Source organism: Ostrea edulis, chromosome 10, assembly GCF_947568905.1.
Source record: "Ostrea edulis chromosome 10, xbOstEdul1.1, whole genome shotgun sequence".
Taxonomy (NCBI): Eukaryota; Metazoa; Mollusca; class Bivalvia; order Ostreida; family Ostreidae; genus Ostrea; species Ostrea edulis.
In genome coordinates this window covers 36,307,125-36,325,801 of record NC_079173.1, presented here as the reverse complement: position 1 = coordinate 36,325,801, position 18,677 = coordinate 36,307,125, and the positions used below count along the sequence as shown (strand labels likewise).

Below are 18,677 nucleotides of genomic sequence, written 5' to 3'. Positions count from 1 at the left end.
AGGATGTTATCAAACAACATTTGATATAAAAATGAGGATCTCGTTTGGGGTCCCAGAAGTGTAAGGAGGGGGCACATACATACTATTGTCCCCACTCCCTACTTTTGAAAGTGTTAAGGGGACACGAACAGGCGCGTGGCATCGTTTTTGAAAGGGGAGAGCTGGGGGCCAGCCATAAAGGATTGGGGGGGGGGGGGGGGGGGAAGCCGAACCAAAAAGAGTTTCAACATGTAAAAAAGAAGAAAGGGAAATTTTTTAAAAAGTGGGGAAGGGATCAGCCCCCCCCCCCCTCCTCTGTTGCTACATCCCTGACGAGTATCCGCTGTCAGCCCTCCCTACAAGCCTATAGATATCTGTATATATATGTATATCTACATAGCTCTCTATAAGGACACGATGAAAATGTTCCTTAAATTCAGCATACATACAGACAGACAGACATACATACATACAGACACACACACAGCGAGTAGGAATGAATGAACACACGGGTTATGGAAAAAGGAACGAAGCGTAATCAACCGTGGGCTTCCGACGATGCCGAAATATATACATGTAGATGTAGGTGGGTACCTGTAAAGTGCGAAACGAAACGAAATCTACCGAAACGAAAACCCACCGAAATGAAACGAAACAGATTGTATAACCGAACTCTTTGATTAGAAATGGTATCTTAGGCCCCTGTGAAAATTACCACATATAAATAAAATTCGCTTCTCCTTTGATGTAGGCTTTCAGCTTGACTGATACACAGTTTTAAAAGCTGGAAAGGGGGGAGGTGGTGAGTAAGCAAAATGTACATATCCGAAGTTGATTAAATAACATGTGCAATTAGTTTCAGATCAATAAATTTCAGAACGGAGAGTTACAGTCTCAGAGGTCTGGCGAAACACACTAAACAAGGGGTGGGGTCGCTGGCGTTGGATCCGCCTTTGGGTATAGATACATTGTTTTAAGAAACTGGTGTCTGAGAAATTTGAAAGCAGGAAGAGCTCTTAACCTTTTATTTTATCTCTAACTGCTGAGGTGCGAGTACTTTCAATAATGGAAAAAGTTAGATAGTATACCATATTATATGAATGCAATTCGGTAAAATATATATACATGTGTTATTAAAAATAATTATTGATATGTAGTGAGTCTAAATATAACTCTATACATTTGTTTTGTTGCTAGGACGGGGAATTGAAAACGGGACGGAAAACAGAATTTTTTATGCAATAATATCAGGAGGAGGTCAGCATTTTGTAAACTCAAAAGGCTTATGAACAAGGGAAGCAGAAATTACAAAGAGAACGGGAAGACATACTCAGAATCCACCGTTTAATATACTACATACAAATACACAATATCCACATGTATACATAGATTTGTCTTTAGAGTAAAATATACTGAAACGTGTATTTATGCCGAACTGTAACCCTCTGTTCTGAAATTTATGGATCCGAAACTAATTGCACAGGGTATTCAATCAACTTCGGATATGAACTTTGTGCTTACTCACCCTCTTCCAACTTTTAAAACTTTGTATCTGTCAAGCCAAAAGCTTACCACAATGGGGAGGCGAATTTTATTTATATGTGGTAACTTTAACAGGGGCTTAAGATACCATTTTTAATTATTATAATTAATAGAGTTCAGTTATACACCACTTTTAATTATTATAATTAATAGAGTTCGGTTATACAATCTGTTTCGTCTCGTTTCGGTGGGTTACATTTCGGTAGATTTCGTTTCGTTTCGTTTCGCACTTTACAGGTACCCGATGTAGGTCGAACCCGTTCAAAGTTTTCCCACTGTGCGATGTTTTGCTCTTGTGACGTAAAAAATCGCTCTACCACTCGACACTCAATCCTGTTTTCTGCTGCCTATTACATAGCGATCTCTTATATGTGGCCACAAATTATCGGAGTTTCGGACTATCGGACCGTCGGACTACCGTACCGTCGGACTATCGGACTACCGGACCGTCGGACTATCGGACCGTCGGAATACTGGGCGGTCACCGGTCTAGAGGTAGAGCGTTCGCCCAGCATGCGGAAGGTCGGGGTTCCAATCCGGGCCGCGACAGACCTAAGTCGTTGGAACAGGTAGTAACAATTCCATCGCCAAACGCTCGGCATCAGGTGTGAATGTTACGGGTCCTCGGAGATGACCTTAAAACGGATGATCCGTGTCACAGTAGGTGTGGCACGCTAAAGAACCCTCACTGCTCAAAGGCCGTAAGCGCCGAGCAAAGGCCTTAATTTGAAGTCCTTCACCGGTCTTGGTGACGTCTCCATATGAATGAAAAATTCTCGAGAGGGACGTTAATCAAAATACAATCAATCAGATTTTTTACATTGACCTAGTTTTTGGGAAATATTCAAAAGAACTTTAACATTGGTCATATCTTTTACATCATAAGAGGTAGATTAATTGTATATTGTTTAATGTCCCTCTCGAACATTTTTCACTCAGATAGAGACGTCACCATTGCCGGTGAAGGGATATAGGCCTATGCTCTGAGATTACGGCCTTTGAGCAGGGATGGATTTTTATCGCGCCACACGTGCTGTGACACGAGGCCTCGGTGTTTGTGATCTCATGCGAAAGACCGCCCCATGTTGTCGCCTCTAACGACAAGCAAAGGGTATTGAGGCCCTTCGCCGGCGGTGACGTCTTCATGTGAGTGAAATATTCTCGAGAGGGACGCTAAACAATATTCAATCAATCAATTTACCAGTTTCGTCATCAGAAAAGTTTACGAAAATTCCCGATTTTCGTGAATATCTTCTTTAATGTTATTTCTTTTGAATGTGTTCCAGTAAAAGATGTATGAAACTTAATATTACTTAGAAGTGGGTGTACCAACAAAATTTCTCACACACAAAAAAATTCATAAAATACAAAGAATAAGCACAAAAACACCCGGCGAATCGGGCCTGAATGTCCCTTAAATATACAATACATAAAGAATTCAAAATTAAGAGTAGGACATAGACCCCTCGACACAGCAGAGGATCGAGTGCTTAGAAACAGTAAGCATCCCATCTTGACAATTCACACCCGCCCTGAGCGCTCTATTTTAATCAGGTAAACGGAGTATTCCGTAGTCAAAATCAGTATGTAAAGAACGGTCTAACAATTGTTATGAAACACATCAGCACTTGATCTAATGACAGGTTGTATCTGTACGTTTACATGTACTCTGCGTGTTTACTCCATTATTTAATTCACTTCATGAACTATCTACTGTCGCGATATGTAAACAAAGCTACAGTATGCATATATACATAAACAAGTATGTCGATCGTTCACCGTTTGCATAATGCAGTACAATGTCATTATGTATCGGTTGCACTTTGAATATTTCATAATTAACTCCACTTACATCACAATCGTATGTTTATGTAATTTATGAAAGTCGAAAAATTATATTCATGTAGAACGTTGGGATTTTTTTTTCTCATTTAGAAAGTCCTAATAGTCCTACTAGTAGTCAGGGCGGTATATCGACATTGATCTATAATATCTAAAAAAAAAAAAAAAAAAAAAAAAAAAAAGATATATAGAGGATATTCAAAGCTTTGTAATTGTATTTGGAATTTATTTTACGAATCTCAGACTATTTTTATATATTTTCATAACTGCGAAGCACTCGTGAAAATATATATATTTTTAAAAATAAAAACTGCTTTACGAGTGAAATAAATTCACACTATGAAAATATCATTTTTATTCAATGTTGAAAATGTAATAGAGTTAAACAATGCAAGAAGTCTGTTTATTGTGAACAAGTTATACACATGTATCGTGTTTAAAGAAAATGCGAATTGCATCGAAAAAGATGAAAGTATTTGAACCCTCGGCATCGTGTGGAGAAGCAAATATCGGACACATATGTGTATTAACGTTTGCTATATTAAAAGAGAAAAAACAATTGAATTGGAAGACAAGTTATCTAATCAATGTATGATCTAGATGCAGAACTGTTGCTCCCTGATAGAATATTGGGACAGATCAGAGAGCTACAGATCCACACCTTATAAAAACCTTCGATTTACGATGCAGAAAAAGATGCGCACAGTTGATACCTTATATCGCTGGATTCTTACATCGCCGTCTTATGAATTTAATATTAAAAATTCCTTACATATTTTCCTACAATATTAGTGTCCAAATATACCTTCAGATGAAAACTCACCGCCACAAATGATTTCGTTTGTTACAATACGTAGGCAGTCATTTCGAACCGGGGTCTATTTCCATACTCATTGTCTTTTCGAAACAATAGTATTTGTGTGAACTAATATACCCAAAAATATTTCTAGTGATATGTTTTGGATGGAATCATCTCAGTTCGGTTAAATAATAATTATTCAAATAGGTTTGAATATTGAACTCTACTCACAGCTTTCATTAGTTTGGTTCCATCCCCGCCACTCTCTGTTTACACTTCGCTATCGAAACGGAGTGTAAATGACCACACTTGGCTTTTATAGCATTTCAATACTAAAGACCCTATTTTACCTTTAGAGAAATTGTTGGGTTTTTTTTAAAATCTAGTAATTATTCGTGTTTATGATAAATGAAGACCGCATATATAACATGTATGTTTGTACAAATAGCAACGGTCAAATTGACCGACTACTTAACATGGCTACGTTGATAAACGAAATCATCTGAAGCTGTGAGTTTTCGGCTCTCACGGGGCTTTAATGAATGAAAGGTGAAGATAACGAACAGTGATCAATCTCATAACTCCTATAAGCAATACAAAATAGATAGTTTGGCAAACACGGACCCCTGGATATACCAGAGGTGGGATCAGGTGCCTCTCGAATTTGCGAAATGCTGACTTCAATCGAGACTGTTAAAACCCCTGTACCATCAACTTGTTTGTCAGTAGCTTGCCTTGATTTAAAAACTGACTATACGCAGAACAAGCTCTTCTGTATCGAATCAGTTGAGAGATATAAACACCATATGCAGGTGATAATGGAATATTGCTACATAAATACGGGAAGTTGAAGATGGGGAAGCTGAAATCATTCCGTTTGTCATACAGTTGAGTTGTCAGGTTGCCGTTAATGTCTACTTTCAATAAAATATCTAAGTATGAAGCAGAAGTGGACGACTCTGTAGTGTCTTTTATTTCGAGCTCACAGAGATATATTGAATCGTCATATTAATGAAAGTTATTATTGTTAATAGACAAAACGTCGTTGATATATCTAAATGTGGAATTTAAGGCCACAGCAAGAGCTTTTTTCTTCTCAAGTAGAAGTTTTTGAATATTTGTTTTGCCTCGGACTAGAATGACGCAATTTCATTGGATGAAACATGTCACGTGGCTGCAGTCTAGATTTCTTTAGACGGCGAGCAACAACCTTTAGACGGCAACATGGCGGCCGTTATGTCTTTAAAAGTTTTAGTTTACCAATTGCTCTGTTACTATAAATAACATTAACCAAAAGTAAGCTGTTATTGTTGTCTTACTTGAATATTGAAACAAAATAAAAACATTTTTGTAAATGATGTTGAACATTGTGTTCATGTGTTGTTGTTACTTTGCTGAAATGATCTCAGTTCAGTTCTTGTTGACTGTTCATAAATGAATTCATTGTGTTTCTTTCTTATATTTATAAACATATAAAAAGGTTTGGTCCTCGACACTTATTTTTCGCCTCGCCATCCATGGACATCAACAATCCGATATATTACCGTAGACAGTCAGTAACAAACCTAATAAGTAATATTGAAGGTATGTTTGGGCACAAGTATAATGGGGGAATATGTTAAGAATTTTTATATTAAATCTATGAGACGGCGATGTAAAAATACAACGATATAAGGCATCAACCGTACACATTTTTACTGTGCCATAAATCGAAGGTTTCTATAAGGAGTGGATCCGTAATTTTCTGGTCTCTCCCAATATTTTCCCAGAGAGTTACATTTCTGCAGCTATGTATGATCGTGACATCGAAAACACATATGTAAGGGAACTACTTTTCTTGGCTGATTTCCTTAATAATGCTGCACAGAAAACAAGAACTACTTACAGGAATGACTTTAGTTAGTGGAATTGATTTTATTTAAAAAGATCAACTCCTTAAAAATGGATGTTCATCGAGTTTACAGAAACAGGTTACATTTCAATACGAACCGCGGAAATCCGATGAAAACTTTTTATATCACTAGGATTCCCTTACCTTTATTTGATGAAGAAATCCGAACTCGCTTTACCTCATCTGAAAGCAGGGCAAGCACACATGATTGATTTATTGTTATTTATGTTTACAAACTTCTATTACCCAACTATCTCCTCACCGAAGCTCGTTTGTTGCTGTCATCTGATATCTGACCAAAAACGTAAGAGTGACTGAAATTGAAAACTGTCATTGATTGCTTAACAGATGACAAAAGAAATCTTCAACAGAAAATTCAGGGGGGAAATCATCTAATACAATTCTACGTCAAAGTACCCATAAAGCTAAATAACTCAAAGTCTGAAACCCCTCCCCCACCCCCAAGAAGACAACATAACTCGTCAATGCCCACATAAAATTCAATTGGCTCGTGTTCGATTGATATACTCTTCCTTGTACACAATGATCCGATTCTATGCTCCTCTATAGTTACATAATCGCTGTTAACACTTACATTTGGAATCTTCCCCGGAAGTGACTGCTTGAGCTTGGCCCTCGTCAGCTTTTGTTTGCAACTTGTTGCGTTTCTCCCGCTGCTCATACAGGAAATCGGAGAACTCTGACGTCACTTTCGACGTATAAGCAAACGGTCTCTCCGCATGATTATGAACATTTTCTTTCAAATTGAATTTGTAATTTACATCCATTACGGTAAATGCTATTCTTGATAATGCAATTTGTACTCAGTTCGTTGATTTTCTGTCATTTGGTACAAATGAATTTTGATTTAATATTTCTAAGAATCATTTCTACGATTTCATTTTTTGAAACTATATCCAATCGTGTTTCAGTTGTGATCGTAAGGGTTAATGTCAAAATTCTTTTTTCCCTCACTACTTGATTTTAAAATATATTAACTTCTTACAATATTAAAGCGCAATTTACGACAAAAACCAACTACGTAATATTTCTTTTCAAACTTTTAACCACACGAAAAGATTCAAATTCACTACAAAATCAAAGTGAACGTGCTTTTTTAAACATGAAAATCCCAGTAATATAAAAACAACTTTTGAGAATAACCTCATTAATAAACCTTCAATGTGTTCGACAAAGTTTTATGGTTTCTAAAGTATAATGAGATCTTTCCGAAACACATTGATAAGTTTTCTTTGTAATGAAAGTCACCCCTGTCGATCGGAAGGAAGAAAATTAAGAAGATTACAACGGCTTCACGTGTCCGGTCTGCATTCAGTCAAAAATACAACAAAACCTATAACACGGGGATTTTTAATTTAAATATATAGGCCTATATAAATGTTACTGAAATATACAGGCGAATATTCTTTATCAATATTAAGCCGGTTCTCCATAATTGATATGCACATGTGCTTTTATTTTTAAAATGTTATTTTCAGCTTTACGAAATATTCATTTGTAAACATATGGCATATATGTACATGTATTGCCACCAAAGCGGAGAGTCACAGCTTACTGCAATTCCACATATGGAGAGTGGTATTCACAGTACACATCTCAATCACGACAACTCATTACCTAGGATTATTTCATTGATAAATCGATATATTATAGAAATCGTAAGATAGGAAAGACTCTGAAACAGACCCTAATACTAAAACCTGGCATTGTTGTACAATCCAGGGGTGCATATGAATTTCCGACAAGGTTGATATAATTATCAAAGCTGTACTACGAAAGTTACGAATTCCAGTGATATCTTAATTATTTGAGTCGATGGAGCTATAGTATAAGAACTAATACACTATGATATAAACAATATTTGCTTTCATTATCACGGACAGGAGCGGCCGATTTATGTGTGGTTGTATAAGAAAGTGAACATGGGGGAAATGAGAAAACATTGTTTTATTGTTTCGGTTGAATAATTTGTTATCCATAGCATGTATAAAACTTCTGAATGAAAGATTTTGAAAACGTATATATAAATAGAAATGTTGATTACTGTAATCAGTACATTTCCTTTTTACCATCGTCGCCAACATCGACTGCAACGTACGCCCCTAATAACCTAAGGGAGAGGGGTGTGCGTTTCAGCCGCCACGGCAGGGTTCTATTCAACAAGTATTATGAATTTACAATTTTAAAGGAAATCGCGTTGTTTTAAATATAGAACTCATAACGGGTTTCCAGATATTAATTGAATAAATGAATTAATAATTCAAACTAAAATTATTTTGGTTTGAATGTGCTACAGCTGCACACACACACACACACACACACACACACACACCTGAGATCATTTGAACTATTCTTGAGATACCGGTAAATGTACATGCGTAAAGAAACAATCATCACAGAAAATAAATTTCGTTCAATTAGAAAAACAAACCATTTTCCTACCATGTTGAAAAGGTACTGAAGTTAACATGACTACTTCTTGGGTCATGATTTTAAAAAATGAATATTTTAGTAGTAGTGAGGATGTTCGCTTCGTGACAGGAGGGTCTTGAGTCTGAGTCCAGCTTAAACCTGATTGATAAAACTAAGTCATGGATGCGCGGTCACGAAACATCCGATAATATAAACGAAATTGTAGTTCTTTCAGTTATGGCCTTAAAAACGGAGGACCTGGGTGGTGGTAGGCGCTTGTACGGTGACATTCCACCTTAAGCTGGTGACGTCTCGGTATGAGAACAAACTTGTTATGTTAATTTAACAAATAACCCCCAAAATATTGATTAATTGTATAATGTTTAACATCCCTCTCAAGAATCTTTCACTCATATGGAGACGTCACCAAGACCGGTGAAGGGCTGCACAATTTAGACCTATGCTCGGCACTTATGACCATTGAGCAGGGAGGAATCATTATCGTCCCACACCTGCTGTTAGTCACCTCTTCCGACAAGCAAGGAGCATTGAGTAACCTTTTGAGCCCGGGTCACCAAAAAAGATACGATGATGAAATTGCATTTGGAAGCTCTGATAAATATTGAATGCATCTATTGTGTACTGTTTAAAATCAAACATCTATTGTCGCATACAAGAGAATCTTTGTTTTCATTCGGTGAAAAAGGAAGTTTAGTATCGCAACGAGTGTCTAGCTCTTTATCCATTGCGTGGTTTTTATTTAATATCAGTTACTGCTCCACTGAATATTTCATCATTTAATTTGAAATCAGCAAATGGGTTGGTGGAAACTTCAACACTGAAGATGCATCGGTTTGTTGGCAATTTATGAATAAGGATCGGAATTAGAAATGGCTTACATCGTGTCATCGTCATTTTTGTATATGCTTTTGATGTTAACTTGTACAAAAGTGAAATCATCACAGGATGTTAACATCACAAGACTTCTTCAAAAATATTTTACTTTGTGTGGTCCCGGTCACTTGTGTTTTTCTCATGGTTTTGCTGGTTCGTGGACGATGCGAGATGTTACCAATATTGAGTACTCCTGTCCACCATGTTCTTGTGATAAGAAATGTTTCCTGGAATACAACTGTTGTCCGGATTTATATTTCTCTGTTTCAGAACCAATCTGCAAGTCAGCTGTGATTCTAAATGCATCTGTCTATGAACCTAAATCAACCTTTCTTGTGATTGATTCCTGTCCGCAAAACACAGACAAAGAAACAGGACAAGCCTGTACACATGATTTAAGTGAAACTGAGAAATTACTCTACCCTCCTGTCACCAGTAAAAATACATCGCTCACATATTCTAACCGTTTTTGTGCTGAGTGCAATGCTGATCTTGATTTTGATCCTTGGCCAACAGACATCGTCTGTGACCTTTTCTTGGACATCAATTTCTTTTCTTCTTACGAGGAGGTAATAGAGAAAGGAAAAGAGAAACGCTGTAATATATTTCCGTATCCTCCAGATAAAGTACTTGTGAACGATTGCAGCCACGAAGTACAAGTATATTTTGACTCTTGTAACAAAACAGGAAGTTGGGAAGAAATCGACTATGATATCCAACATGGATGCGAATCCAGGTATCGCAACAGTGACAATCTGTTCACAAACATGTTCTGCAAAATTTGTAACCCCGGTTTCTATGCAGGAGACATGATTGATCGATGTAACGTCTCCGGCATGTGGGATGTATACAACGCAACATACGAGAGTGGGTGTCTGAATTATGATATAAACACGGGTACATTTCCATACAAAAATATATTCTGTTTATCATGTAATAAACCAGTTGCACGTCACAATTTCAGTTTTCCGGAAGTCGACATGAAAATAACACGAAACAATGTGAAACGTGATGCTCTCCCAGCGAGTTTTTATTTCGATATTAGAATCAGACATTTTAACATGGAGTTTTATGGTAATTTTTCCTCTGAAATGAATTACGAACAATCAAATGATGACGGGAAGCAAGCACAGCGTCCGCATAAATCAGCGAATATAACAAATATCATGCACAAAAAGATAGCCCTCGGCGGCATTGCGGAAACTTGTGGCAAATATGGAATTCCAGACAGCTTCTCTACCTTGAAAAGAAATTGTTCCTGTGACCAAACATGTATCTTCACTGACCATCTAATTGACTTTGAAAGGTGTTGTGCCGATATGCCCTTGTTATATCCTTCTCAATGTCTGAATGAAAAGATATTATCTCATAAAACAATACGAAACACTGGCGAAGAATTTTTGGTAACAAATGGGTGTTTCAGATCAGGCAAATCCCCAGACATCATTGAGAGAGGCTGTCTCCAACAGTTTGAGGATGCTTTTTCTTTGCATCCGGTAACAGAATTGTCCACTGGTATACCGTATCTGAATATGTATTGTTTACTGTGCAACCATGCTCCGTCACCCACGGTCGTACAGCACAAACCATGGGATATAACGGCCAGTTGTTCGGTCTATATAGAGCATTCCAATTTCTTCCTATTTTCGGATTTTCTTAAAACATTACGTGCTGCAGGCTGCGATACAACGTACCACCCTCAACCTAGTCAGACATGGTGCCGCCAAAATAATAAAAGTTATTTAAAGACGTGTCCAAGCAAGTCTGTTTCAGTGAAAGACAAGTGTAATATCACGGGAAACTGGCCGAAGAACGACCCGGATGTTAGATGGGCATGTGAATCTATACCAACAGGTGCTTTGGCTCGGTGGAGTAATACTCAAAACGGCACTTTGACTGAGTTCAAAAATGTGTATTGTGCGTTATGCAATCCCCCGCAATTGTCCGATGTACTGGTTGATAAATGTTCATATGACATGGATTTAATTAACGTTGAAGGATGTCATTTCTTTCCAACCATTTTCATCTTACCCCCATACAGAAATATCTTCTGTGGAAATTGTAATGGATATCACCAACTAAAAGAAGATTATCTAGCATATCAATGCCAATCACAATACAAAGAACACTATATCTCAGATATCAACCCTGGCGCCGGCGGAGTTCCTCTAAGGGGTTACTTTTCACCATTTGATACGAAGATTTATCATTATATGTACCTGTATCCGAAAAGCATGACAAGTCTTGTAGTAACCAACGGTCGGGACAATGGATGCTTTCAAACACAAATATTGGACCCCATAACAGTATGTGTATCATTATTATAGTTTTTACATTAAAAGAAAAAAGTGAAGAGAACGATTGATTGATTGATTGAATATTGTTTAACGTCCCTCTCGAGAATATTTCACTTATATGGAGATGTCAACAGAGCTGCAAAATTTAGGCCTATGCTCGGCGCTTATGGCATTTGAGCAGGGAGGGATCTTTATCGCACCACACCTACTGTGACACGGGGCCTCGGTTTTTGCGGTCTCATCTGAAGGACCGCCCCATTTAGTCGCCTCTTACGATAAGCAAGGGGTACTGAGGACCTATTCTAACCCGGATCCCCACGGGATGTGAAGATAACGAACAGTAAAGATAACGAACAGTGATCAATCCCGCAATTAGGAACGGTAAGCATCTCCTGTTTATTGATCACACCCGCTGTGAGCCCTGTAATTTTGATCAAATAAACGGAGTAGTTCCCAGTGAAACTTAGTATGTCAAGAACGGCCTAACAATTAGTACGAAACACGTCAGACAGCATTCGATCTAATGACAGATTGTATTTGCAAATTAGATCGTTATAATGACAATCAGATTAAAACCACCTCCACGATCCGCTCCTCTATTTGTTTTTATTGTCGGTACAATCAGATTGGTTATAACGACCAATAAAAGAAATGCTAGTATTTACTGCGTTTTATTTCAATATGGTATGATTTACTACTTGCATTATTAGACATGATTCAATGTGTTCTAAAATGATTTTTCAGGGACTTTGTAGAAACGTTACGTGTTATCCAGGGAAGATTCTACACCTTGGGGAGTCCTGTATACCATTATTCAGAGAATCGAAGAATCTGGGATACAACATAAATGTCTACTTTACTGGTTCTGTTCAATTCAACTCTTCCGCAACTGATATCCTAACTTATGTATTCGAATTTATGTCCGACAAAATCAAGTCTAATTTCAAAGTAAACCCCCTGAGAGAGTTTACTTTGCAAATTGATAAAAGATGCAAAAAGGATATTTTACCCGAGAATTCCGATTATTTTCATATGCATCTCAGTTTCACGTTATTTTTTCGATATCCAATTTCGAGACTCCAAACAGAGTTATACCTCGTAGATATCAAACAAAACTTAAGCATTCCAGGTCTTTTTATAAATCTAAACACTTCTTCCAATGGCTTTATGCAGTTATGTTCCTCTTTAAATCTCTGGCCGTCGATACATAGCTCCACTGATTCTAACGATTATCGTGTCGTTCGCGTCACCAACCTATTATTGTGCAAACAAATCCAGTTCAATCGTGAAGAATTCCAAATCAATAACACCGGACGAAACTTGTTTCTGACACAATACAATATATCTTTAAATGACGACGAGTTTGATATTCTACCTGATGGTACGGCAAGGGTTTGTGTCTTTACCCTTACTGAATTATTCAACAACAGACGAGAGGCACACAAGATTTACACTGAGAAAACCTCATTAGATACAGTGACATTTGTGTCATTGGTACTCTCGTGTGTTTTTCTCTTGATAACGTTTTGCACATACTGTATATTTCGCGAGCTTCAGACATTACCAGGGGGGACAATCATGGTTCTTGTAGCTGTTTTGTTTACAACTCACATTTTTGTCCTCATAAGCTACGGGGAAGACGTGAACACAAAACGTTGTATCGTGTATGGCATCATCACCCACTACCTCTGGCTCGTGTCATTCTTGTCAATGAACGTCTGCAGTTTTCATTTGTATCGGGTTTTTCACTCTAAAATTCCTCTGAACCATATTAGCAAATGTCGTGCTTTAAGTAAATACTGCATATATATCTTCTCCTTACCAGTCATATTTGTTTCAAGCAACATTGCAATGACGATGTTGAAATATAGTGATATTGGATACGGGAAAGTGAAATGTTTTATTGACGAGGGTCTGAACTTGATTGTGTTTTTCCTCATTCCAGTGGGTCTGTTGTGTGTTGCTAATGTTATTTTCTTTACCAAAACGTTGTCTACGATTATAAAATCTCCCAAAATCCGCAAAAATAAAGCGAAGACGAATGACTTTTCAATATTTGCCCGTTTATTCACAATAACAGGAGCTACCTGGTTATTACAGATTTTAGATGGACTCCTGCAGCTCAAAAGCTTCTCCGTAATTGTTAATACAATTAACAGCCTACAGGGTGTCCTGATATTTACGGCATTTGTGTGTAGCAGTAGGACACTCAGATTGTACAAAGGGTTGATTCAAAAACGCATCAAGAAAGAGGAATCTGTAACTTCGGAAACATTAGTGTAATAAGTAGCATCCAGGATTGATTGATTGATTGTATATTGTTTCACGTCCCTCTCGTGAATATTTCACTCATATGGAAACGTCACCAATGCCGGTGAAGGGCTGCAAAATTTAGGCCTATCCTCGGCGCTTACGGCCTTTGAGCAGGGAGGGATCTTTATCGTGTCACACCTGCGGTGATACGGGGCCTTGGTTTTTGCTGTCTCATCCGAAGGACCGTTCCATTTAGTCGCCTCTTGCGACAAGCAAAGGGTACTGAGGACCTATTCTAACCCGGATCCTTACGGGACATATCAGGATTGCTTAGAAATTCGGATTTGTAATTTCAGATATAGTAAAGATGGCATTTGTTGTAAGATTTGAAATTACTAGTCACCAATTACAAACTACGTATTAAAGAATAAAATCAAATCCATTCACTCTTTACTAGGACTGCCGAAATACCGTGAAGTAAAATGAAAACTATGGCCCTATTTTATCAAAGGTGAACAGAAATGAGGGTGAACGAAGGGAAAACTGTTGCTTCATATCAGAGAAGAGTTTAGATTCCTCTTCACAGAATAAACACTGTCATTTTGAATTTAGTTCAATCAAATTCAATTCAATGTATATACGTCCGTGTATAATATATTTTTCTATTTTCGTGGAATAGCAATGCTTTGTCACTGTAGCAGTAATAACCCTACTGAAAGCACTTACAGCTTGCCTATCACAATAGTGCGCTGTATTTTATTGCAGTACATGACATCGTTTCCTTCTGCTAATTTGTTGATTAATAGTAAATGAAATACAAAGTTTTTTGTGTTTTGTTTTTTCTTGCATTCGATATGCTACATGTACATTGCGTTCATGTGTTGCGTTCAATATCGTAGTGGCTAGCTGAGGAACTAGGTACATGTGTGGGCTGATTTCTGCCATTTTACACTTCATCGTATATTTGTTAGGCGAAAATTGTAATTTATAAGTGTGTTGCAGCGAGCGCTATTTTAAATACTATTGGCGAGTATAGACTATTGAATACGAAGGTGTACGATAGTATGAATGAATGAATGTTAGTTTGTTTAGACACGTGATGTATGTCGACCTTTCAACTAAATGACAATCAAGTAATTAATATTCATACTAACCTCACTCATATAAAAATACAAGTTCCCGCCGCTTTCATTTACCCCATGCAATATTCCTGAAGTGCAACTTTCACGGTCACTTCAAAGACGTTGAGAAATATAATTTAAAACTTCATTTTATATTATATTACTGGCTGGTAAAATTTACACTTACTAGTATTATTTTATTGATAAGTAATTAATTTCATTGTCAGCGTAACCTAAAATATTGCGTTCTATGTGCTGTTAATGCATTGTATGTTTAAATGTGCAATGTCTAAATGTCTGTTTAAATGTTGTGCGAGTGTTTTATGTGTTGTGAGAGTTTGTGTTTCAATTATAGGTTTTTTTTTCCTTACACAATAAAAATTTATTAAGAACTCAGATCAACAATTTCTCTTATATTGGTTGGACCCTGCGACACAACAAAACGATATTTAGCGACTTTTCGTCCCGAAATAATCAAAGGACAAATGATAATATTACCTACTTTTTGCCTCGAAATAACGAAAAGACAATGCATCGTAAAATGGCACAAATCAGCCGCCATACCTATAGCATCTACGCTAGCCGCTACGATGTTAAACGCAACCAGGATATCAAGATAGAAACATTCACGTGGAAATCAACTAGGCACATGATAAAACCCCTACATGAACCAAGAACACATCCTACAATTTTATGGGATTTAATCATGTTATCAACTAAATCAATGGCGGATCTAGAAAAAAATAGAAAAGAGTGTGTAACCAGACCCCTTTTTTTGCCTTCAATATACCTCAGACCCCGGGCACAATAGCACAGAAGAGCCTTACATATCGCTCAGACCCCGGGCACAATAGCACAGAAAGGCATTACATAAAGCTCAGACCCCGTGCACAATAGCACAAAATGGCATTAAATATAGCCCAGACCCCGGGCACAATAGCACAGAATGTACTTACATGTAACCCAGACCCCGGGTACAATAGCACAGAATGACATTACATAAAGCTCAGACCCCGGGCACAATAGCACAGAATGGCATTACATATAGCTCAGACCCCGGGCACAATAGCACAGAATGGACTTGCATGTAGCTCAGACCCCGGGCACAGTAGCAAAAATGGCATTACAAAAAGCTCAGACCCCGGGAACAATAGCACAGAATGGCATTACATAAAGCTCAGACCCGCGCACAATAGCACAAAATGGCATTACATATAGCTCAGACCCCGGGCACAATAGCACAGAATGGATTTACATGTAGCTGAGACCCCGGGAACAATAGCACAGAATGGTCTTACATGTATTTGTTACAAATATTTACCTTTTTCTGAATTACACATTCCCAAGGATCAAGTATTGATACCGAAAGAAAGAACTAGAAATACTTTCAGCCAATCATAAGTAATATCGTTAGAATATCCGGTAATGCAAAATTATAAGTATTACGATCTTTTTCAGATATAAATATTGCTTGTATTATTCCTTCAGGTTATTTCCGGTAATCAATCAAAACATTATCAAGTACGGCTGAATATCAATAGCAGGTTTCATTTGTTACATAACACTTAAAGGGGCATTAGCTTTGAAAGTAATGGCAGCCATTTTTTTCTCTCAAAATCTCTCAATTGTATATGAATATATATTAATGACTAACAAAAACATTTTTTGGGGGGTACAAAAACAAGAAAATCCTAATAAAACTACGTTAGATAACCGCTTTTAGTGTAAAGAAATATATTGTCTTGGAAGACAATAGTTATCTAATCACCTAAATCACACATCCACGTACCTGCTTTGAGGTTAGAAAATGTTTGAAATAATTGAAATACTGGTGTTATTACTGAAATATATGATATTGACCAATTTTCATTGAATTCAATTTTTGGTAACAAAATGACAGCGAATATGCCCCTTTAACAACTGAAGACAGATATTTTGATTGACGTCATAATGAACTATTGTAGCCACACAGGAAGAAGGAAGGTCAACACTACAGATAGCAGAGGGGGGTCCTAGTTAAAAGATTGATTTTTGAAACTTGTTTTGATAATGTCCTTACTTGGTACTTTTAGTTGTAGATCTGTTGTACTTCATGTTAATGAACCCATTATTTGGCACAAAACTATCTGAATCGGTATCTACAATACAAAACCACGAAACGTGTGGCCCCTCACGCAGATGAGCACATTTCATTGAACCCGATACACTTAGTCACCATGCACATATTAAACACTGACATACACATACATCTCTCAGTGATATCCCCTCCATCTTTAATGTGAGAGGAAATAAGATAACTACACAGAAGAAAATGTTTATTAAATCATAGCTTCAAATGTTACCCCTCATCCTGATCTGAAACTAGTGTGATAGATAATGATGCTTGCAAACGGCTAGTTGTATTCGGCGCGCCCGCGCGTCAATAGTGGTTAATATTTTCCAGTACAATTTTCCTTTGTCGAATACAACTAGCCTTGCAAACGTAACATTTCCGTCAAGGATACCTCTGTTTACTGTAGATATTTCTAAAATATATGGATGCAAGGTGAAGATAACGAACAGTGATCAATCTCATAACTCCTACAAGCAATACAAAATAGATAGTTGGGCAATGGATGATTTAAGATGCTCTACACACACGCGCGCTGGTCATTCCTTTGTTTCAAAATCCGCGACGTGCAAAAATTAGAATTGTAGACATGCAGCATAATATTATGATATCGCCATTATCACGTGACATAGATTCGGGGCGCCACTTCATTTTATCATAGACCTGATCATTATGGTAGCTCCATTATCACGTGGTCCCGTGGGGATCCGAGTTAGAATACGTCATTAACAAATATGATAAACATATGTTGCAATTTTAGAAAATAAAGGTATGCACTTTCAGGTGTAAAATAAAAAATGTTGTCTTTTTGTTCAATTGATACAAGTATGTTGTTTAACGTCCCTCTCGAGAATCTTTCATATGGAGACGTCGCCATTGATGGTGAAGGGCTGTAAAATTTAGGCCTATGCTCGGCGTTATATGGCCTTTGAGCATGAATTAAGGGATTTTTATCGTGCCACGGGACCTTGGTTTTGGCGGTCTCGTCTGACCGTCCTATTTAGTCGCATCTTACGACAACCTAGGGGGTACCGAGGACCTATTCTAACCTGGATCCCCACAGGATTACAATCTGATCACAGATGTAAGTAATGATGCCCGATAGGGTTGGTTATATTTTGAGAATTTCTCACTCATATGGAGAGGATAAGATAACGAACATTAATTCCAATAAGGAAATCGAAATAGAGTTGAGCAAACACGGACCCCTGGATATAACAGAGGTGGCATCAGGTGCCTATCAGAACCAAGCATCCCCTATCAACCGGTCACACCCGTCGAAGCCCTGTCTTGTTTTAGGCCTGTCCATCTGTGGCAAAAAACTTTAACCTTGGTCATATCTTTTACACCATATTAGGTAAAGCTTTCACATTTGGTATGCGTATTCCTTGTGACAAGACATCGACTCCAACAGCTTTCAGCTGGTGACCTTAACATTGTCCTACTTTTAAAATTCCAATATAAGCCATGTCTTTCAAATCGTTAGAGGTACTGATTTTATATTAAGCATGTGCCT

General features: G+C 37.5%; 1 protein-coding gene across 1 annotated transcript; it reads left to right on the top strand.

Moving 5' to 3' along the window:
* The first annotated feature begins 9,177 nt into the window (after positions 1–9,177).
* Positions 9,178–14,754, top strand: LOC125665932 (uncharacterized). Its single transcript, XM_048898953.2, has 2 exons — positions 9,178–11,686; positions 12,422–14,754. The coding sequence occupies exons 1-2, from the start codon at positions 9,377–9,379 to the stop codon at positions 13,958–13,960; spliced, it is 3,849 nt and encodes a 1,282-aa protein (XP_048754910.2). The 5' UTR covers positions 9,178–9,376; the 3' UTR covers positions 13,961–14,754.
* Positions 14,755–18,677: the final 3,923 nt, after the last annotated feature.